Below are 17,433 nucleotides of genomic sequence, written 5' to 3'. Positions count from 1 at the left end.
GTTTTTGGCATTAACAGCCCTTTTCTTTCAAGACACAGAAAGAACAGGGCTAGTGGAAGAAAAGTATAGATTCCTACAAAATGGGTAATGGACCACAGTACTTATTCTACAGATCTTTCTTGCAGTTTATTTTGTTTGAAATATATGGGCTTCACTTCCTATGCTTTCAAATGAAAATGAACTTTCAAAGCTTGTGGGGGCAGGGACAGATATAATTCTAATTCACCAATTAAAAAAAAAGTTTGCTACCAAGAGTAGGCGGCTCACAGGCAAGTACTTTCAAGAACAGCACTAACTGAATTGAAATTCTTCCTTCTGAAATTTTATTGTATCTCTGCCTAGAGATAAAAGAAACCACATCCCAACCCTTAAAATAGCACTTTCAAGGGGCCAGAACTTGTGCTTTGGTAGGAAGCTTTTCTAAAGAAAACAAATAGTAACACCTTAGCAAGAATAAAAATTTTGTGCTCCAGAAGAAATCAGTAGCATCAACTTCCAAAGAGATTATTTAGAATCTTAAGATCCAACAGTATTCCTATGTTCCACTGATTTAAATGAAAGTAGGATAAAGGAAAAGTTGTTCTTACCATAAATGGTATTTCACTTAGGATGTAAAGAGAGCTCCAAGCGGATTGCGTTGCCTGCCCTGCAGCTTGGAGGCAGAAAATGCCTATATAAGTTTTCTGCTCTCTTCCTGTTGAGGCTCAGTCCTATTTCTTGGAACAGCTTGGGAGAAAACAAAACTCAACAGCACAAAATGGGATAAAATGTGTACAAAATAGGAAACAACCAGAAAAAGTGGGAGAAAAACCATTCTGGAAACCAACAAAATCCACAAGGACTAACACAACTGAATACATATTACTTTCCCATGCTGAGCCTGAAGGCTGTGAGGCAAGTGCCTGTCGTTCACCAGGCATGGATTATATCTCCTCAGGAACGGCCGCCATTATGCTTGCCCGTTTCTTCGTTCCTTGCTGCCTCCAGGCGTTGTAGTCTCAGAGCTGGTTGGTTTAGGACTCAATGAAGCAGCAGAGAATGAAACCCCCAGTTTTTCCCCCAGCAGCAACTTGCCAGAACTCAGTTTCGGCCCCTCTCAGGTGGGCACCATTGCCATTATAAGAGAACAAGGGAGGTGTTCATGGTGAGTCCAGCACCTCTTTTTCTAGAAAATTAACACTGGATGTCCCTTGCACAGGACTCAAAGGAAGAGGCTGCACTTGCAAGGGCCCTCCCTGGGATCTTCAGAAATAGCGGCCCCCTGGATGCTTGCTGCAGCTACTGCTGAGTGTGGCCCCAACCCCAAAACTTGGCTTTCCCCCCCCTTCAAAGAAGTAGCCCTGAACTGTAGGGATTTGTCTGTCTTCCCCATAATGAGAAAGTGGAAAATCCTAGCCTCACAGCTCAGGATGGAGCTTAGAAAGGGAGAGAAAGAAAAAAAGGCAGGAAACAAGTGAGGAAAGGTGAAGGAATTTTTTCTTTTTCTTTTTTACACAGTAAGAGAAAAAGAGAGGAAGAGCAGCTATAGAAAACAAAAAACAACAGGCTGGCTATAAGGGAAAAGCCTTAAAGATTCCAAAGAGAATGCTTCTCCGAGTTGAGACAGGAAATGGACTGAGCCTCAACAGAAAGAGAGCAGAAAAGCCTTCTGTAGAAGTTCTGGGCATTTCCTGTCTCCAAGCTGCAGCAACACAATCCGCTTGGAGACCTCTTCAATCCATAGGTGACAGGAACTGCAAACTGACCCTAGGTGGTATGATTCTAGCAACTGACGAGCTAAAATAAAGACAGTGATTCAGTAAAAAGTTTTCTTCTTTGACATAATCAGCTTAGCTCAGAATTATGAGGGCTTTTTGGTGACCTTGTAGTAGAGCAACAAAACTGAGCTTCAATATTAATGGCAGTGTATTTTCCTTCATCAGATTATCTGTGAAGGAAGCCATTTCTCACGCCATCAAATCAAAGCCATATATTGATATAATTTTCAATAAACTCCACTGTGTACCTCCAAAGGGAAACCAATCAGGTCCAGGTGCTCAAAGTTTCAGCCAGGAGGAGGAGCCAAACACAAAACAAAAATGCAACTTTTTTGTACAATTAAACCTGCTTTTATAATGGTGAGGAACTTGGTGGCACAAAGGGCAGACCGCTCTCATGGGGCCTCTCTAATTAATGCATTATCTGACTGCCAGCCTTTACCCTGTTCATTTGTGGCTAGGTTCAGACATCACATACACACAGCATGGTTTGACTCTCAAGAACGTGCCCTTTGTTTGTAGGGTTCCTTTTATGTTCTAATTTCCTCCTGCAGGACCTGGTTATCCCTGGTTTCCAGGGATAACCAAATTAGATAAAATACAACAAACGTACTGTATCTACAAATCAAGTTGCTTCTAGATCAATTTCCGGTATATAGTAACCATAGCACCACTCATTTTGATGTCATGGAAACCTAGGGTTACCATGAATTGGAAAATAAAAAGAGAATCAGAGTATGCAAGTACAAGAGGAAAAACACATGCACATTTCTGACAGTTGAACCATGGTTCGGCACCTGATCCTAACATCCTGTGTAATGACACCGGGAACCATGCTGGGATAATAAAGGTCTGATTTTGTAGCATGTGAAACATGCAAAGAAATGAACACTTTATATGCAACACAGGGCAATGATGATGGAAGAACGCCACCAGGCAATCATCAATATAGGAAGAAACCGAGTAGGGCGAAGTTCTGGTGCTCATTTTGGTTCTGGTGCCCCAAGAAACAGCAACACCACAGAATCCTTTCAGACTAGCACACAACACACACAACTCCCCAAAGGAATCCACAAACTTGAGATTTTTAAAGAGTTTTTTAAACAGATAGAAACAGTATTTAATGTTATAATCAATACTAGTTATTTCGTAAAGGTGACTTTTAAAAAAAGTAAAGGCTTTTGAAAACTTTCCCACCAAAGCAATTCAGAATAAACAGATTTCAGAACTTTGTAAAGAGCAAAATGCCACATTCTAGGTGATGTATATGCGAATGTACAACCTGGTACACAATACATATTTATAAAATAAAATGTGAAGTATTAAGGCTAGCTATGAAATATTTGTTAGGTAGATTATGATTAAAGGAAAACAAAATTTAACTGAAACATGCATCTTCAAAGTATGTTTACTATACTGTCACAATTAAACAATCTGATCTGATAAGATCAACCTCAGTATCTGGATTCAGTAGCCAAAGTATTGAGCACACTTGATTAAAGTACTATATATTTTTATAATCTGCTTCCTTCACATGCAGGAATGCTGCTGACATAATATAAAATTTGTAAGAAATTGGACAGTATTCACATTTAATGAAAAGACTGCAAATGTGAAAACTTACAATTGCTTATTCAAAGCTACCTACTAAAAGATTAGGCTGCGAAAAAACAGGAAGCAACCAACATTTATATTACAAATCTAACTTTGGCATATCAAAAGGACAGTCTACAATACTGTTTTTGATATGACTCAGATCTGAAGCCTGAAAAGACAGCAGCTGCTGTTTAATGCAGGCACATCTCCTGCCAACAACATGATAAATATTTCTATCCCACCCCCACAGCAAATAAGTTATAATACAACTATGAATTTTAGAAATAAAACCATTTAACTTTAGTTACTTCATGGTAAAACAATGAAGCAGATTAAACGTTTGTCTATACATGTAACTTCAATCCTTCTATAGATCAACATACATTTTGAAAGAAAACATGCCTTGCAATCCAGACATCAGCATTGATTTGTACGAACGGGGACAGTCACAGCCATTTTCTGCTCTGGAGTTTCAAAACTGCTACTTTGAGTAAGGAGAGAATCCATTCAGTTCACGTTTCCCTAATTGTGGGGGTGAGAATGGGGGTGCAATTTTTGCACACTTTTTCTTGAGAAATAAATGATATTGTTTTATTTCAGTTTGTAGAGGAATAAGGTGTATATTTTAAAGTAGACAGGAGTACTCTTTTTTAAACTTTTACATATTTTAGTGCAAGGATTTGACAAAAATTGTGGCAGCGGCAAGCATTTCTCTTACAGTAATATCAGTAACGAGGGCTTCTTTAGTGATAAAGAAACATGATCCTCTTACAAAAAAAAACCTAGCATGTTTACAGGTTTCAGGCACTGAATGAGGCTAGTGACCCATTTCCTCATAATGGGCATAACACCACAAATATTTGGTTAAATGAGTAGTAGTATATCTGCCTAAGAATCCTCTACAATTATTCCTGGGGCATTGCAGATTATCTTTAATAGTTTAGGCTTGCTTTCCAGTGCCAACACAGTTGGATACATTTTTTTCAGTCCAGATTTCAAATGGCTATCCTTGAAATACATGAAATATATCATATTGGATTTCAAGACCAACATTTGTGCTTCTATATCTGATATCACTGATTGTCTCCACTGAAGGTGGATGGAGTTCCACTGAGGTTCTTGGATGCAGGGTGTAGATTTCATTGTGACAGAAGCTGAAGAGGAGAAGCTGAAAGACGCACCCAAAGCCACCTCACAGAGGCTCCAAATTTATGATCCAGTGGAGTGCAGGCTAGGGACTGGGTAGAATTTAGAAATCCGGCTTTGCGCTGATGGATTAAGGCATTCAGATTCTCCAGACATTTTAAAGAAAACCTCCTGTTCTTGAAGTTTACGAGCAAATTCCTCTTCTAATGTCTAATGACAAACAACAAGAACATTTAAACAAAATAAACATGATGAGCTTGGTGTTTTTTTTGCATCTGATTTATCAGAGACAAGCTACAAAACCAACTGCCCTATATAGTATTAGTATAGAATATAATATTCTATTGGAGATAGAATTACCTTTTTCCTTGGTCTCAGTTTCTCTCGCCATTCTTTAAGTTCTTGGCTATGTTCCTCATCCAGCTCTTTTAATTTCTGAGTCTCGTGTTCAACCAGCAGGTGGCATTTCTCATTCTGAAAATGGGATCCAGATAATCCTTTAATAAAACTAAATCAGATTAGACATTTGGCTACTTGTATAGAAGCATATGCTGACCTAATTCTTTAATTAGCTTAATCTGTACAGTAGCCAAGATAATTCCTACATAGCAATGTTCTCTATCAAGATTTTAGCTTTTCAATAGAAACTGTTACTTGAATTCCTCAAACAGGGTGTGAAGAATATGTATTATGGTTTTTTAAAACTTTATCTGAAGCTAAAACTATGAACATAACTCAGAGCTAGAATCACAATATTTATAGTGCAGACTGACAGGGGCTTTCCCGCATGATATTTTTTTAAAAAGTTGCAAAAAGTTCTGCAATCTATCAGAATTCTACTTTTTTTGGTTCTCTTACACATAAATTCTTCTATTTCAATAGAGGTACTAGCTTTTATGAGATCAGCCCAACCAGAAACATCATGTTGTCTTCTCCCCAGTGCTTTTTTTCCTAAAAAAAATATTTAGAGGCACTCTCATTTTCCTACTCATGTTGAAATACTGCCCCTCAATGAGGCCAAACTTAAATTCACAAAATGTTCAGGGGTATGTGTACCCCTGCATCCCCCCAGAAAAAAAGCACTGCTTCTCTCCACACACATGGTCCCGATACATAGTCCATTTTGTGTATAAATATTCCCCGGTCTTCAGTTTGCCAAAATTTCCACAGCTACTTGTAGCACAGGAAAATGTTGATACACAATATACTTCATGCAGTTGAAAAAGTTAGAAGAGATCATAGCAGTAACAAAACTGTAACACTGCTACAAATCCGCAGCTAAACCCAGCTAAGAGACATGCTGGAAGATCTGGATTAATAAGAGATGTTTTCACCTAAACACCAAAAAGATACCAAACTCATTGGCACATAAATCTCACAGAGAAGGGCATTCCACATGCAGGTCACTACCACAGAGAAGGGCCCTCTTTCTGGATATCACCCACCTGACTTCAGAAGGTGTGGAGACTTAGAGGAGGGCCTTGGAAAGAAAAACTGGTGCAGATTCATTTGTAAAAAAAAACAAAGAACAGAAATACTGTGTGTAGTACAACTACAAAGTGTCACATGTAACTGCAGCACATGAAGTGCCATCACACTCAAAACAGACCTATCCCATGTATAAATTGCATAAAGGGGCACATTTGGGATTAACATTGTTTAACCTGCAGCTGATGTAATTCTCTAATGTTGGCTTCGCACTGCAGCTGGAGGTCTCGCATTTGATTTTCATGTTTCTGATGTTGAGCCAGTCTCTCATTTTTTTGCCTTTTTTCTTCCTGAATAGCAAACTTTCAGAGAAACAGGAGGACTTAAATTAGAATTTTTAAAATGTTTATAGACTCAAGCATATAATTAAATGACAGTGTAACATACAAAAACAGTATATTGAAATAACTAATATTAGACAAGTTTGAAAAAACATGGGCTTGCAAAAACCTTCTTGGTTCATTCTTAGTACATACTGGATAAATGTGGATCTTACCTGAAGAAGCTGATCCACAAAACACATAAGCAACAATGTGACTTGGTTCTTAAACCAATTCTAACTGGCCCACTAGATTCAACAGTTTAATAGTAAATCAGCTTCAAGCACACACACATAGTTGAAGACATCACTTCCAGAGACTTGGACTCATCAGATTTTTGACTTGAGAGTTTCATAGAACTGCATAATGTGTCTAAAATCACTGCTTTACCTGCTTAATCTTTTCACGATCCTGTTCCGGAGTGCTTGAGGAGTTAATTCTTAGGCTCTTTTTAAACATTGCCATCCTAGTTTTTGCTTCACTACGCTGGATTTTGGGCAATCGAGCTCTTTCCTGGGTATGCTTATTTTTTAATTCCTCAATAAGCCGCTGGTTATATCTTTGCATCTGTTCTGTTTCCTTTAAAAAAATTTGAGGGGAAATGCATTTTATATATCAAAACTTTACTGGCATCACTTACAAACGTTCAGAATAAATAGGTCAATGCAGTCTCATTGCCATTTCAACAGTACATTTAAAGTATTTATTATACATTTTACCCTGTGCAAATAAAACACTTCATAATTAAATTTTCTGTATCAGAAAAACTGAAGATAAATCTTTTTTTAAAAAAAAAATAACCGGTTAGTCAACCAGCAGTAATAACAACACACAAATTTCAGCCAACTGAAAAGATCATGAAATCATATCATTTCAAAATTTGCAGCTCTCCTTTTACCTACTACCATCACTCATAGTTTTCATTTATTTATTGTCTAAACCAGTGATTCTCTACCCTTTGGGTATAATGACCCACAAGTCCAAATTTACTTGGTATATCATTTTATTGTCACATGGATTTCGCAACCATATTTTTCGCTCTATAAGACGCACTTTCCCCCTCCTTAAAATTAAGGGTAAATGTGTGTGCGTCTTATGGAGCGAATGCAGGCAGAAGGCTCTGCTCAGCGCTCCCTTTAGCGAGCCTCTTGGAGCGTGGGGGCTTTTCCCTGAGGAGGGAGAAGGGCAGCCCTTTTGGGGGATGAAGGCTCCCCTTGCCCGGGAGAGGCTGCGCGCGGCCAAGCGAGAAGCCAGGACAGCCAGTGGGATCGCAGTGCTACAATCCCGCTGGCTGTCCTGGCTTCTGGGATTCAGAATATATATTTTCTTGTTTTCCTCTTCCAAAAACTAGGTGCATCTTATGGTCTGGTGCATCTTATAGAGCGAAAAATACGGTAGGCCTTCAACATCCATCTGTTTAACTGCAATTTTGTCTATTTTATAACCATTACTTGAGGCATCCAAGGAAAACTTTCCTTAACACCCCTATTGATATGAAATTTGTGTAAACGTTTATAAAAATATGCTATTCATAATTTTATTTATAGGAAAGTAAGACCAGCTATCTGACTGCAATATATTGCTTCAAAAGCTGTAATTTTTATTCAAAAACCGCTATGTTAAATATAACAAACTATGGCTATTTTAAATAGTTTTATTCATGAAAAAATCCATTTTGGCAAGTATCAATGGGGTAGCTGAGCTTGCATTTTGTCAAAAGTAGGTTGATGCAGGTTTTGACGGTTGCTAGACATGGTCTCAGATCACTATTGATACAAAAGATAATGATATTATTATTTTGACTAAGCAAGGAAGGATGGACTGAGGGTGGCGCCAAGCCTATAAAGCTTGACACCTGCCCTTGCACTATAGGGGTAGAAAGGCACACGTCCCTTTCCTAACCCCCTCCACAGAAGAAACCACCCATGCCTTCTCAGGAAATGCAGGAGGCAAACCTGCCTCCATGCTAGGGTGGGAGCAGCATTCTGACATTTGGTTACATGTGCCAACACAGCATTATAATATGCAAACAAAAACCTGCAAGAGGTATTCATCATACCAGTTCAGAGCAAAAGCAATACTTCTTTTGGTTTTGCTTATAAAGGCCTCACTTGCTCAGCTACTGTGACCCACTTGTGAGTCATGACCAACAGGTTGAGAAAAGGTGGTCTAAAGTGTTTGTGTGTCCCTCCCTCCCTGAATTTAAGGCACTGTTTTGACCTTATGAACATTGGGACTAAATATGAAATAACTAACACAAAATATAAAAGTATTAAATACTAAAGAACAAAGGCAATAAATAAATATAGGTAGTAGGACAGGATGTCTTTGAACCAGGACTTGGAGCCAGCAAAGAGGATGAACTAGGATCGTACTAACTTTTTCATGCCGTTTAAGCAGCTGATGTCTTTGCATGAAGTACTGATCTTTCAGTTGCTGTTTTAGCAGTTGGTGTTTTTCCTGCAAGTGTCGTTCTTCTAGTTCCCATATTGCAGCTTCACGGGCTAGAAGGGAAGAAAAATTCTGTCAAAATTACAGAGGAGTCACCCCCAAAACATTCCTTATACAATGTATTTCACAAAACAATCAATAACAGAATAACCCCAATGAAATATTTAATGGAGAAATGCATTGAAGAAATTATTCCCCATCAAGTTATCCAATAACAATTCACCAAAACTGTAGACACAAGTAGGCTCGTTTGAGAAACAGACAAGCCATTTTAAAATGGATTCTGTACACCATTTTCTGCTTGCCTAAGAAAGACTCTTATGTACGGCTACAGTCTTCACTGGATTTTCATGCCTTCACTAGAAGGACATAAATTTAGGACATGACTCATTCCACAAGTTTCATGGGGCTTGCATGTGAGCTGTACTAGGTGCCCAGAGCCCTTAATGCGTCTTTAAGTTGATGAACAATAATCCAACACTGGGGGGAAAGGGAGAAATACCTCTCATGAGTTGTTGCTTATTGTTCAGACAGTCCCGCTCAATGGTAGCTAGCTCAGTTTTTTGCTGCTGAATGATTTTCTTTAGCGACGCATCCAGTTCTTGCTGCTGCTTCTGTACAAACTCTTGCTCCTATCAGAAATTAAGCCAAATTGAGTAAATTATGCACAAGTCTCAGATGTCTTCATTTGTATACAGCCTTCTTCTAAAGGATCTCAGAGCAGCCTTTTAGCTCACAAACTAGCAGGTAAGGTGCAATATGCGGAGAGCGAAAGATGCATACACTTTGCCACAAGCCAAACTTCAAACAGGGATCTGAACCTGGGTAACCCATATTCAAATCACAACATTATTTTCTAAGGGTCAATTAAAACATTTACACAGCAAGTGAGCTTGCTGTACTTACCACAGCATTTGAAGTGCTCAGCACTATAAAGTGTGAGGGGAAACATGCATTTCTCAACAGTAGCAAACCTATACTGGGAAACTAATGGGCCCTATGAGTTCTCTCTCTTTCTTTTCCCTCCACCAAGTACTGCTTTTTCAGCAAACATATAATTTGGCCAATTATATATGAGACAGCCTTGTGGGCAGCCACTTGCCAGCCCAAGTTAATTCTTTGTGGGCAAGTAGCTTGTCAGATCAGTTGCTGTACCCTGCTATGTCTTTGTATGCCGGGCCATTACAGCCTTTATGCTAATCAGCAAATATGGAAAACACACACACAACTTAGAGAATCTTTAATTTAAGAACATTAAGTTCAAATCTTATACAAATTTGCTTGCAAATTATTATTAATGCATTTATATTAAATTACCAAGTAAACAAAATTCTGTTTAGGAAAGCAACAAATGACAAGACTAGGGTTGAGCTGCTTCAGAAAAAACTTGTTCAAAATTAAAAGAAAGCCACCCCCACCCCCAAAATTTTCTGGTTTCTTTCTTTTTGGTAGATTGTTACAGAAATAGCTGGAAAAAGTGTCCATTTCATAATCCCTGGGGGGCTAGGATTGATCACTGTCCAGTTTAGGAAACACTGCCTTTACTCTAAAAGACTTCTTGATGTTGACAAATAGCCATATCAGATTCAGTACATAGTGCTATTGTGACATGTCCATTATATGATCCATAAATGGCTGGGATCACTTAAGGAGGAAGAAAGCAGGGTGGGATGAAGGTCAGAATAGTCCAAGGAACAGCAAATATAAATAAATGGCTGAAAATTACTGCAACTGAGATAGGTTTAATGTATTTTGTGGGAAGAGAATGTCTATTTTCTGTCTCAATCATTACTTTCAAGCAGAAATGGAAACTGGGGAGGGGATTTAACCCATGTAAAAAAAAGAATTCATATAAACAAGAATATTTGCTGCACAGAACCAGCTCTCTCCTGCCATCTGTTAACAATGGATGGCAAATTACTCTTGAGAACCAATTGAACTGTCTTGATTCACTCTATGTGCGAAGGATACTGAAAAGGTTTAGGTTAGAATGTGTACATCTGTCTTTTAAAGAACATGTGCAAAGTCTGGGGAAACCTCTGGCCCACATGAATCCTCTCCAAGATAAGGATGCCTATTATATTTTCAACATTGTATTTTCATGTTTCAGAGCAAGATACCCAGACCAGGTAGAGGACACGTGATAGCTTAAAAGACCAAACACTTCCAAAATTCAAAATGCAGAATTTACAAGATTGGCTCCTCAATGGCACTGTAAACAGTTTCACATTAGGCAACTGACGTACTTATTAAGCTGCACCATCTATGGCGTGTAATGCGAGGCTGGTAGATAAGCAAATGCTGGGGAAATGAGGCCAATGGCTTCCAGATGCACATTTTGAACAGTGCACATACACGAGAAAAAGGCTTCCAAAGATTAACATAACAAGTCATGTGTAGCTATTTTAATGGAAGTGGTTACATGTGAAGTATTTATCACCTACTTTGTGGAAAGGAGCTTTATGAAAACAGATGTCACAAGCTCAGAAAATAACTAGAAATATTGGCCCTACACTAAAAGTTGATCCAATCCTATACAGATCATTCCACCAACGGAAAGAAGGCTGTGTGGAAATCTAACAATGTCTGAACACTTACACATTATTTCCAGGTGTGGGGTGGGCACATGGTATTATGTGCATCTCTCTCTATTATATAATAAAATTTATGCAACAGGGACACTTCATGTTGAGACAGGCCCATGTTTTATGCATTGGGTAAGTCACATCTGATGTCCTTGTAGTTCAAAAGGTTCATATAAAAGGAAGACGTGTGATTTATGGACACAAATGAGAAAATAAATAACAAATCTGCAAAGTTCACCTCCAGGCCAGGTTGCACAGAAATCATCCTCCCTGATCGCAATTCTTTACTTGCTAGTAATCTTCAGACAAATTGCATCTGACCAATATGATGAAGATGTTATCAAAGTCTGATGTCTGATGTTCCTACTCATCTCACAAGAACCATCAGAAAGCACCATATAGGAAGATTTGTACATCCATCAGAATTGGTCACTTCTTTTCCTAACAGCAGCTTCTCTGTGCCACATGCTAACTCGCTTTTAAAAGCTACAAGGGATTAAACAGCAGCTTCTATCAAGTGGGTGGGGAGGAGGAAAATGAGGAATCCATCTGCCAACCCCCCCCCCCCCCAAATGAACTTATGTGATTCTATTTACTCATCCTCTTCAGGAAAAGCACTATGTAGCAAAGAAATTAGATGGACAATGGAACAGTGCAGCAGTAATGGTAGTGATCCTCTGTGTTTGGGGACATTAGGTTCTTAAGGTCCCTTTCCCTTTTTGCATGCAAATTACCCCTGGTTAGCATTAACTACAATGCAACATTAAGTTTGCACCAGTGCTAAGCATGGTTAGTTTTAATCAAAACTTGCAAAGTAGATTTTCACTGCAATTTTCAAATCTTAGTTTAAAAACTAAGCATATTTAGTGGTGAGGTAAACATAACACCAAACTAGAGTTAACACTAACCAGAAGGGAGGACCTGGAAGCCTACTGCACAATTCCACAGTTTAGATATCACTCTTATTATATATGTATTAGATCAATGGCAAAGACATTTTCTGGAAATTATAAATTATGTAAGTGTGGAATATCTGTACAACACACACATATATATAAATAGATAGATAGATAGTTAAAGTATAGGTTTTTTTTTTAATTCTCTCCTAATGAAAGTCAGTGAGACTGAAATATATTCAACTTTGGTTAACTTGTGTTTCCTGAAAACTATAGAAAATATGCATTATTTTAAACATCCCCCCAAAACTGAAAGCTTTACCTTCAGAATCATTTTTTTTAAACAAATGCTACCTTCTTCACATCAATATTAGGGATTGAATTGTCTCAACTCCCTGGAGAGTTGAAGGAAACCCCAAAGCAAATTTCAGAGGATGCAGGGGGGGCATGTGAGAGGAAGAGAGGGAGGAAAAGTTTGTAGTCTACCACTATCAAAATTCTAATGAAAAGCAGGGGGGGAAATGTACAGACAAATCCAAAAACCCAGATCTGTAGAGACAGATGTCAACAACAAGAACAGATGTCAACAACAAGAAAGGTATAGGTCCACTGTCTACTTGATGGCTTTGATGAAGTGAGACAAATGGCAAATGTACCTGCCCTTCTCAAGCAGCAATTCTGTCAAATTGCAGGAGCTGGATTATTAAACTGAAATGAAAGCAAGTAGTGTTTTAGTCCTGAGGTTTCCTCAGTTTAGATAAGTATGTTTTAGAACACAAAACATGAGAATAACCTAGATAAAAGATATTACCACAGCCTATTCTGTAGTTTTGTGAACGAAAGGTCAGTTGACATAGACTTCCATGTCAGGCTTGTGATCACTAACATTGTTACGCAATTAAAAGAGACAGAGAGATTTGGTATACAGTGCTGATGGGGAGCCTAGATGTTCTACAGATTCCTGTTCCCAGAGCCATGTAACAAAAGGCCATTTCAATAAAGTTTGCAAAGCAAACTTTCCACCTTCCTACTAAAATCCCAACTACCATCTGGTGGAACAGAAGAGAGAACACAAAGGTAGAAGCGGGTTTGTTTAAAAATTAAATTACCACTACTGCACAAGGCAGAGAAGAAAAAAATGTCACAAGGGTGTTCCTTGCCCCATGAGTCAAAACTTAGGATGGCTGACTCTATGTACAGCAGGGAACACCCATTGTCAGGAAGCATTCTGGAAAATGCCTGTTTCACTGCACACAGAAAAGCAAAACATAACACTGGTTTCACACATGTGCTGAAAATCAACAAGTCTCATTTGCCCAGTTTGTCCATCGCAATCTTTGTGCAGATGAACACATTTTTAGATTTTTTTAAAAAATTCATCAGCACATGCGTGTCAGAGAAAAAGCAGAACAACAAGCTAGAACTACAGAGGAAACATCCAATTTTTGGCATGTTGGACTTACATCCTGCATTATTGCATTGAAGAGGGTACATGAGGACAACTGAAAAGACTGAATCATAACCTGAGCAACGCCCTGCAGAGCAGAATACAATGTACTTCCCAGGTCAGAATGCAAGCACAAACCATGCATTCAAACACCGAACATAAGCAATAAGACTGTATGACTCATTAGTGGAGCACCTCCCTCCCTAAAAGGAGAAGTTGCACTGAATTACTTCTGTTAAAAGATGTAAAATTTCTGAAGCTATAGTTTATACCTACAGTGATGTGGGTGGAGCTATGAGAACAAAAATTACACTGTATTCATAAAGACACCAACTGCAAAGCGAAGTAAAAACCCTTATGTCATGTCTTCAGTATTTATTTTATTTTGCTAGATAGTGCCCTACAACCTAGTCCTATTTAACCTATATTGTTAACTCTCTGTGGCCAAAAGATATTAATGAATTTTCTCCAATATATTTAAGACTGTAGTTACTCAATAAGCCTTCATGTAGTACAATATTGGCTGGAGGCACACCTTCTCAAATATCCAGTTCCAAGAGATGTGCACATTCAAATATACACAGTTGTCTTTAGAAGGAAGTAGCATACACTACTGTGAATATCTGCAAAAGCTGGATTCTGCTCCATACATGAGATAAATTGGCTTTGGACAGTCTGGCAACGCCTCCATTTTAACCCTCTTTCCTCTCCCCTAACATTCCACCTGTATTTCTTTAGTGCACTGACTCCTGAGATTTCTCTGTCATTCAGGGAGTTCAGCAGCAGTCTCCTGACCCCCTCACATCCTTGTACAGAAACTGTGATACAGCTCACTTTAAAAATTTATACCTGAAGCATTACTTCAGAATTACTTCAGTCTCATTGTACATGAATACATAGGAAGTATTCATGGATATCAGAAGTTATCTGTACTTAGTCTGGGATTTAATACCAAGACAAGGAATATCAACAACAAGTGAAGAGTTCTTCATAGCCTTAATCACTATATATACTGCCACACACCCAGATCCTTATATATTTCAGATGCGCTTCATTTCAGACAGGAAATGTAATCAATAGTATGTCTGCTGCAACAGTATGCTTGGAACACAGAAAGTACAGGCAAGCCATTAAATAATAAACATGGACACCATCATGTCAACTGCATTGCCTGGGATTAAAAGATTCAAAGGTAAGATATAATGAAAAATTGCTTATAAAAATATTATTTACTACTTTTACACTTTGATAACGTTATTCTTTATGGTAAATGCCCTGAATAAAGTAGACATTACAGCCTGAAATTCATATCCACACCTGAATACACACTTTAACTACATAAATTGCATTTTTATAGCTTTGGCTGTTGTTCTAACTAATCACATCTAAGTAAATGAATACTGAATAGATTGCACTTCTGTTTATATGACACATTTGAGCTACGGTTTTAAGAATGGCCAGTCATTACAAATTAATATCATATTTACTCAGAGGGAAAACAAAAAGCAACCACTATGGAATGGTTAAAGCTATTGTGAACAAAGCTGCTTGGTTGTTTTTAGAAGCATGAAGCTGCTGCGGTTACCTGAGCATGCTGGGATTGAGAAAGTTCCTCTTTCTTGCGTTTCATGAGCTCTTTTCTCAGCTCTTTTGGTGCTTTCTCCACTTCATTAAAAACCTATAGTGCACAAGCATGCAGAAGGTGGGGAAGATAACCCTTTTTCTCCACAGCAAGCATTTTATGGTGAATACGAGAGGAGCAGGTCAGGCATTATAAAGGTTATCAGAGAGCATGCATTGAAGCCAGAAGAGTTAGCTTGGCAGAAGATGGATGGAAGAAGCAGACATGCACAAAGCATTTGCGGACTGCATTCTACAAAGAAGTGCACGAGCTAATCGTATTTTAGAAACTAGTTTCATTTTGCATGCAACTACTAATTAGAGATGCTTTTACATTTACTTTTTATGCAATCATTCAGTATAACACGAAGGAATTTAAGACCGTTGTCAAAGGAAGAATGATATTGGGAGGGACAACAAATGATTTTACCGTCATGGAAAAGCTCCAAAATAGCAGGATGTTTAGATTTCTCAAAAATAACAGCTACTGTTGACATTATGTCTTATTTGAGACACAATTGTCTAAAGAACAACTTTCATAAAAGTAAGCCACCTCAAAAGGGGCATTTGCAGAGCATAGGAAAGTGTAAATCAAGTGTCCATTTTCATATAGCTTATCTAGCTAGTGACATTCAAAGAAGGCAACCACTTACAAATATTTTTCAGCAATGTATGTCAAAGGATCTAAAGGATCATTTTGTCAGGAAATAATAATGCATGTTATATAGATAATCAAAAGTATGATTGTATATTTTTCATACTCTCATGAAGAGATTCAGTACTCTAGATGTTATTTCCTACAAAAGAACTAGGAAGTCACAACTATCCAAGAACAAATGGCTGTTTAAAAGTCAAAGAACCCACAGAAAACAAAGCCCAAATCACCACATGCTACTGTTCAATGAAAAAGATTGGTCCTGAGTGCATTAAACCTCTTCACCAGATTTCCTTTTGAGACCCAATTACCAATAGAGACTCAGAGTGCAAGAAATTCAGCAAAAAGAAGAGGTAATAGTCAATATTGTGCAAATTAAACACAAGTGATGGTATCTTGGAGATTAAGTGACATATATTACTTAGTATAAAAATCATGAAAAGTTGTTTAAAAACCAAATGAAAGCATCTAGAAATCTGTGCAATCTGTTCATATTATATGCCTCAAAATTGGTATATTATCTAGAAATTGTTGAACTGCTTTTTTAAAAGTTAAGATGAGAAGTAAAAGATTACAGGCACTTTCTGCAGAACAATGAGATCATAGGAAGAATTTCTGCATTTTGCACAGCTGTATTTCTCCCATCCAGTGTAATGAAAGAATACAAATTTCAATTTGGTTTGATTTTAAATCAACTGAACTTGATACATAGCTATGCTCTCTGCTGAACTCAAACGAAACTCAAATTAAATTTAAAAAATGCCTTTATCACTGACTTTTCTAGTACTTAACATATCATTTCTAGTACTTAACATATATTACAATCAATCCCCCATGTGGGTTATTCTGAAAGATCAAGGGTTATACAGTGGTACTTTGGTTTACAACGATAATCCATTCTGGAGGTCCGTTTGTAAACCAAAACAGGTTGTAACCCAAAGCGAGCTTTCGCCAATGGGGCCTCCCCCCAAAATTTGTTCGTAATCCAAAAGAAATGGGTTGCAATCCAAAAAAAGGTTGCAAATTGGGACATGCACTTCCGGGTTTGATGTGTTTGTAATCCAAAACATTTGCAAACCAAGACGTATGCAAACCAAGGTACCACTGTATCCAATGCTAGTCCTACTCAGGGTAGAGTCACTGATCATCTTGCCAAATGGAAAGAGCTCGCTCTCCTATCCCAGTGTGCTGTTCTGGAGGTTATCCTTCTCCATCCGAGCCACTTTAATGCTGTGCGGAGGGAGGAAGAAAGCCCTGTTGCATTATCCAATGTCCACGTGCAGGCTTCTGCTAGCGGGGCTCATCAGTTGAATCTAGATTATTAGTTTAAATGGCTTTATAATGAGTAGAACCAAGTTGGCTACAACAAATCTTGCTATCAGAATCATGCATGCAAACAAATTTTTAAGATTTTCTGGAGGCACAGAGTAGTCTTCCACAGCACAGAGTTCTAGACTCTTCCACAAAGTTAA

The 17,433-nt window shown here is 38.1% G+C and overlaps 1 protein-coding gene across 4 annotated transcripts in view; it reads right to left on the bottom strand.

The window, feature by feature from the left end:
* Positions 1 to 17,433, bottom strand: part of SLK (STE20 like kinase) — a 55,265-nt gene that overhangs the window by 3,497 nt on the left and 34,335 nt on the right. For 2 of the 4 annotated variants that reach the window (XM_028730352.2, XM_028730351.2), the window contains exons 14-20: positions 15,272 to 15,364; positions 9,261 to 9,390; positions 8,687 to 8,811; positions 6,698 to 6,886; positions 6,164 to 6,289; positions 4,860 to 4,973; positions 2,836 to 4,709 (exon numbers count right to left, since the gene is read on the bottom strand). In XM_028730352.2, the coding sequence (XP_028586185.2) occupies positions 4,563 to 4,709; positions 4,860 to 4,973; positions 6,164 to 6,289; positions 6,698 to 6,886; positions 8,687 to 8,811; positions 9,261 to 9,390; positions 15,272 to 15,364 (924 nt within the window). In that variant the 3' untranslated portion in view covers positions 2,836 to 4,562. Of the gene's footprint in view, positions 1 to 587; positions 4,710 to 4,859; positions 4,974 to 6,163; positions 6,290 to 6,697; positions 6,887 to 8,686; positions 8,812 to 9,260; positions 9,391 to 15,271; positions 15,365 to 17,433 lie in introns of those variants that run through there. The other 2 variants (XR_013393189.1, XM_028730354.2) reach the window with 2 other exon arrangements.

This window comes from Podarcis muralis, chromosome 6 (genome assembly GCF_964188315.1).
Source record: "Podarcis muralis chromosome 6, rPodMur119.hap1.1, whole genome shotgun sequence".
NCBI lineage: Eukaryota > Metazoa > Chordata > Lepidosauria > Squamata > Lacertidae > Podarcis > Podarcis muralis.
The sequence above is the reverse complement of the archived record's forward strand: the minus strand, read 5'-3'. Positions and strand labels throughout refer to the sequence as shown.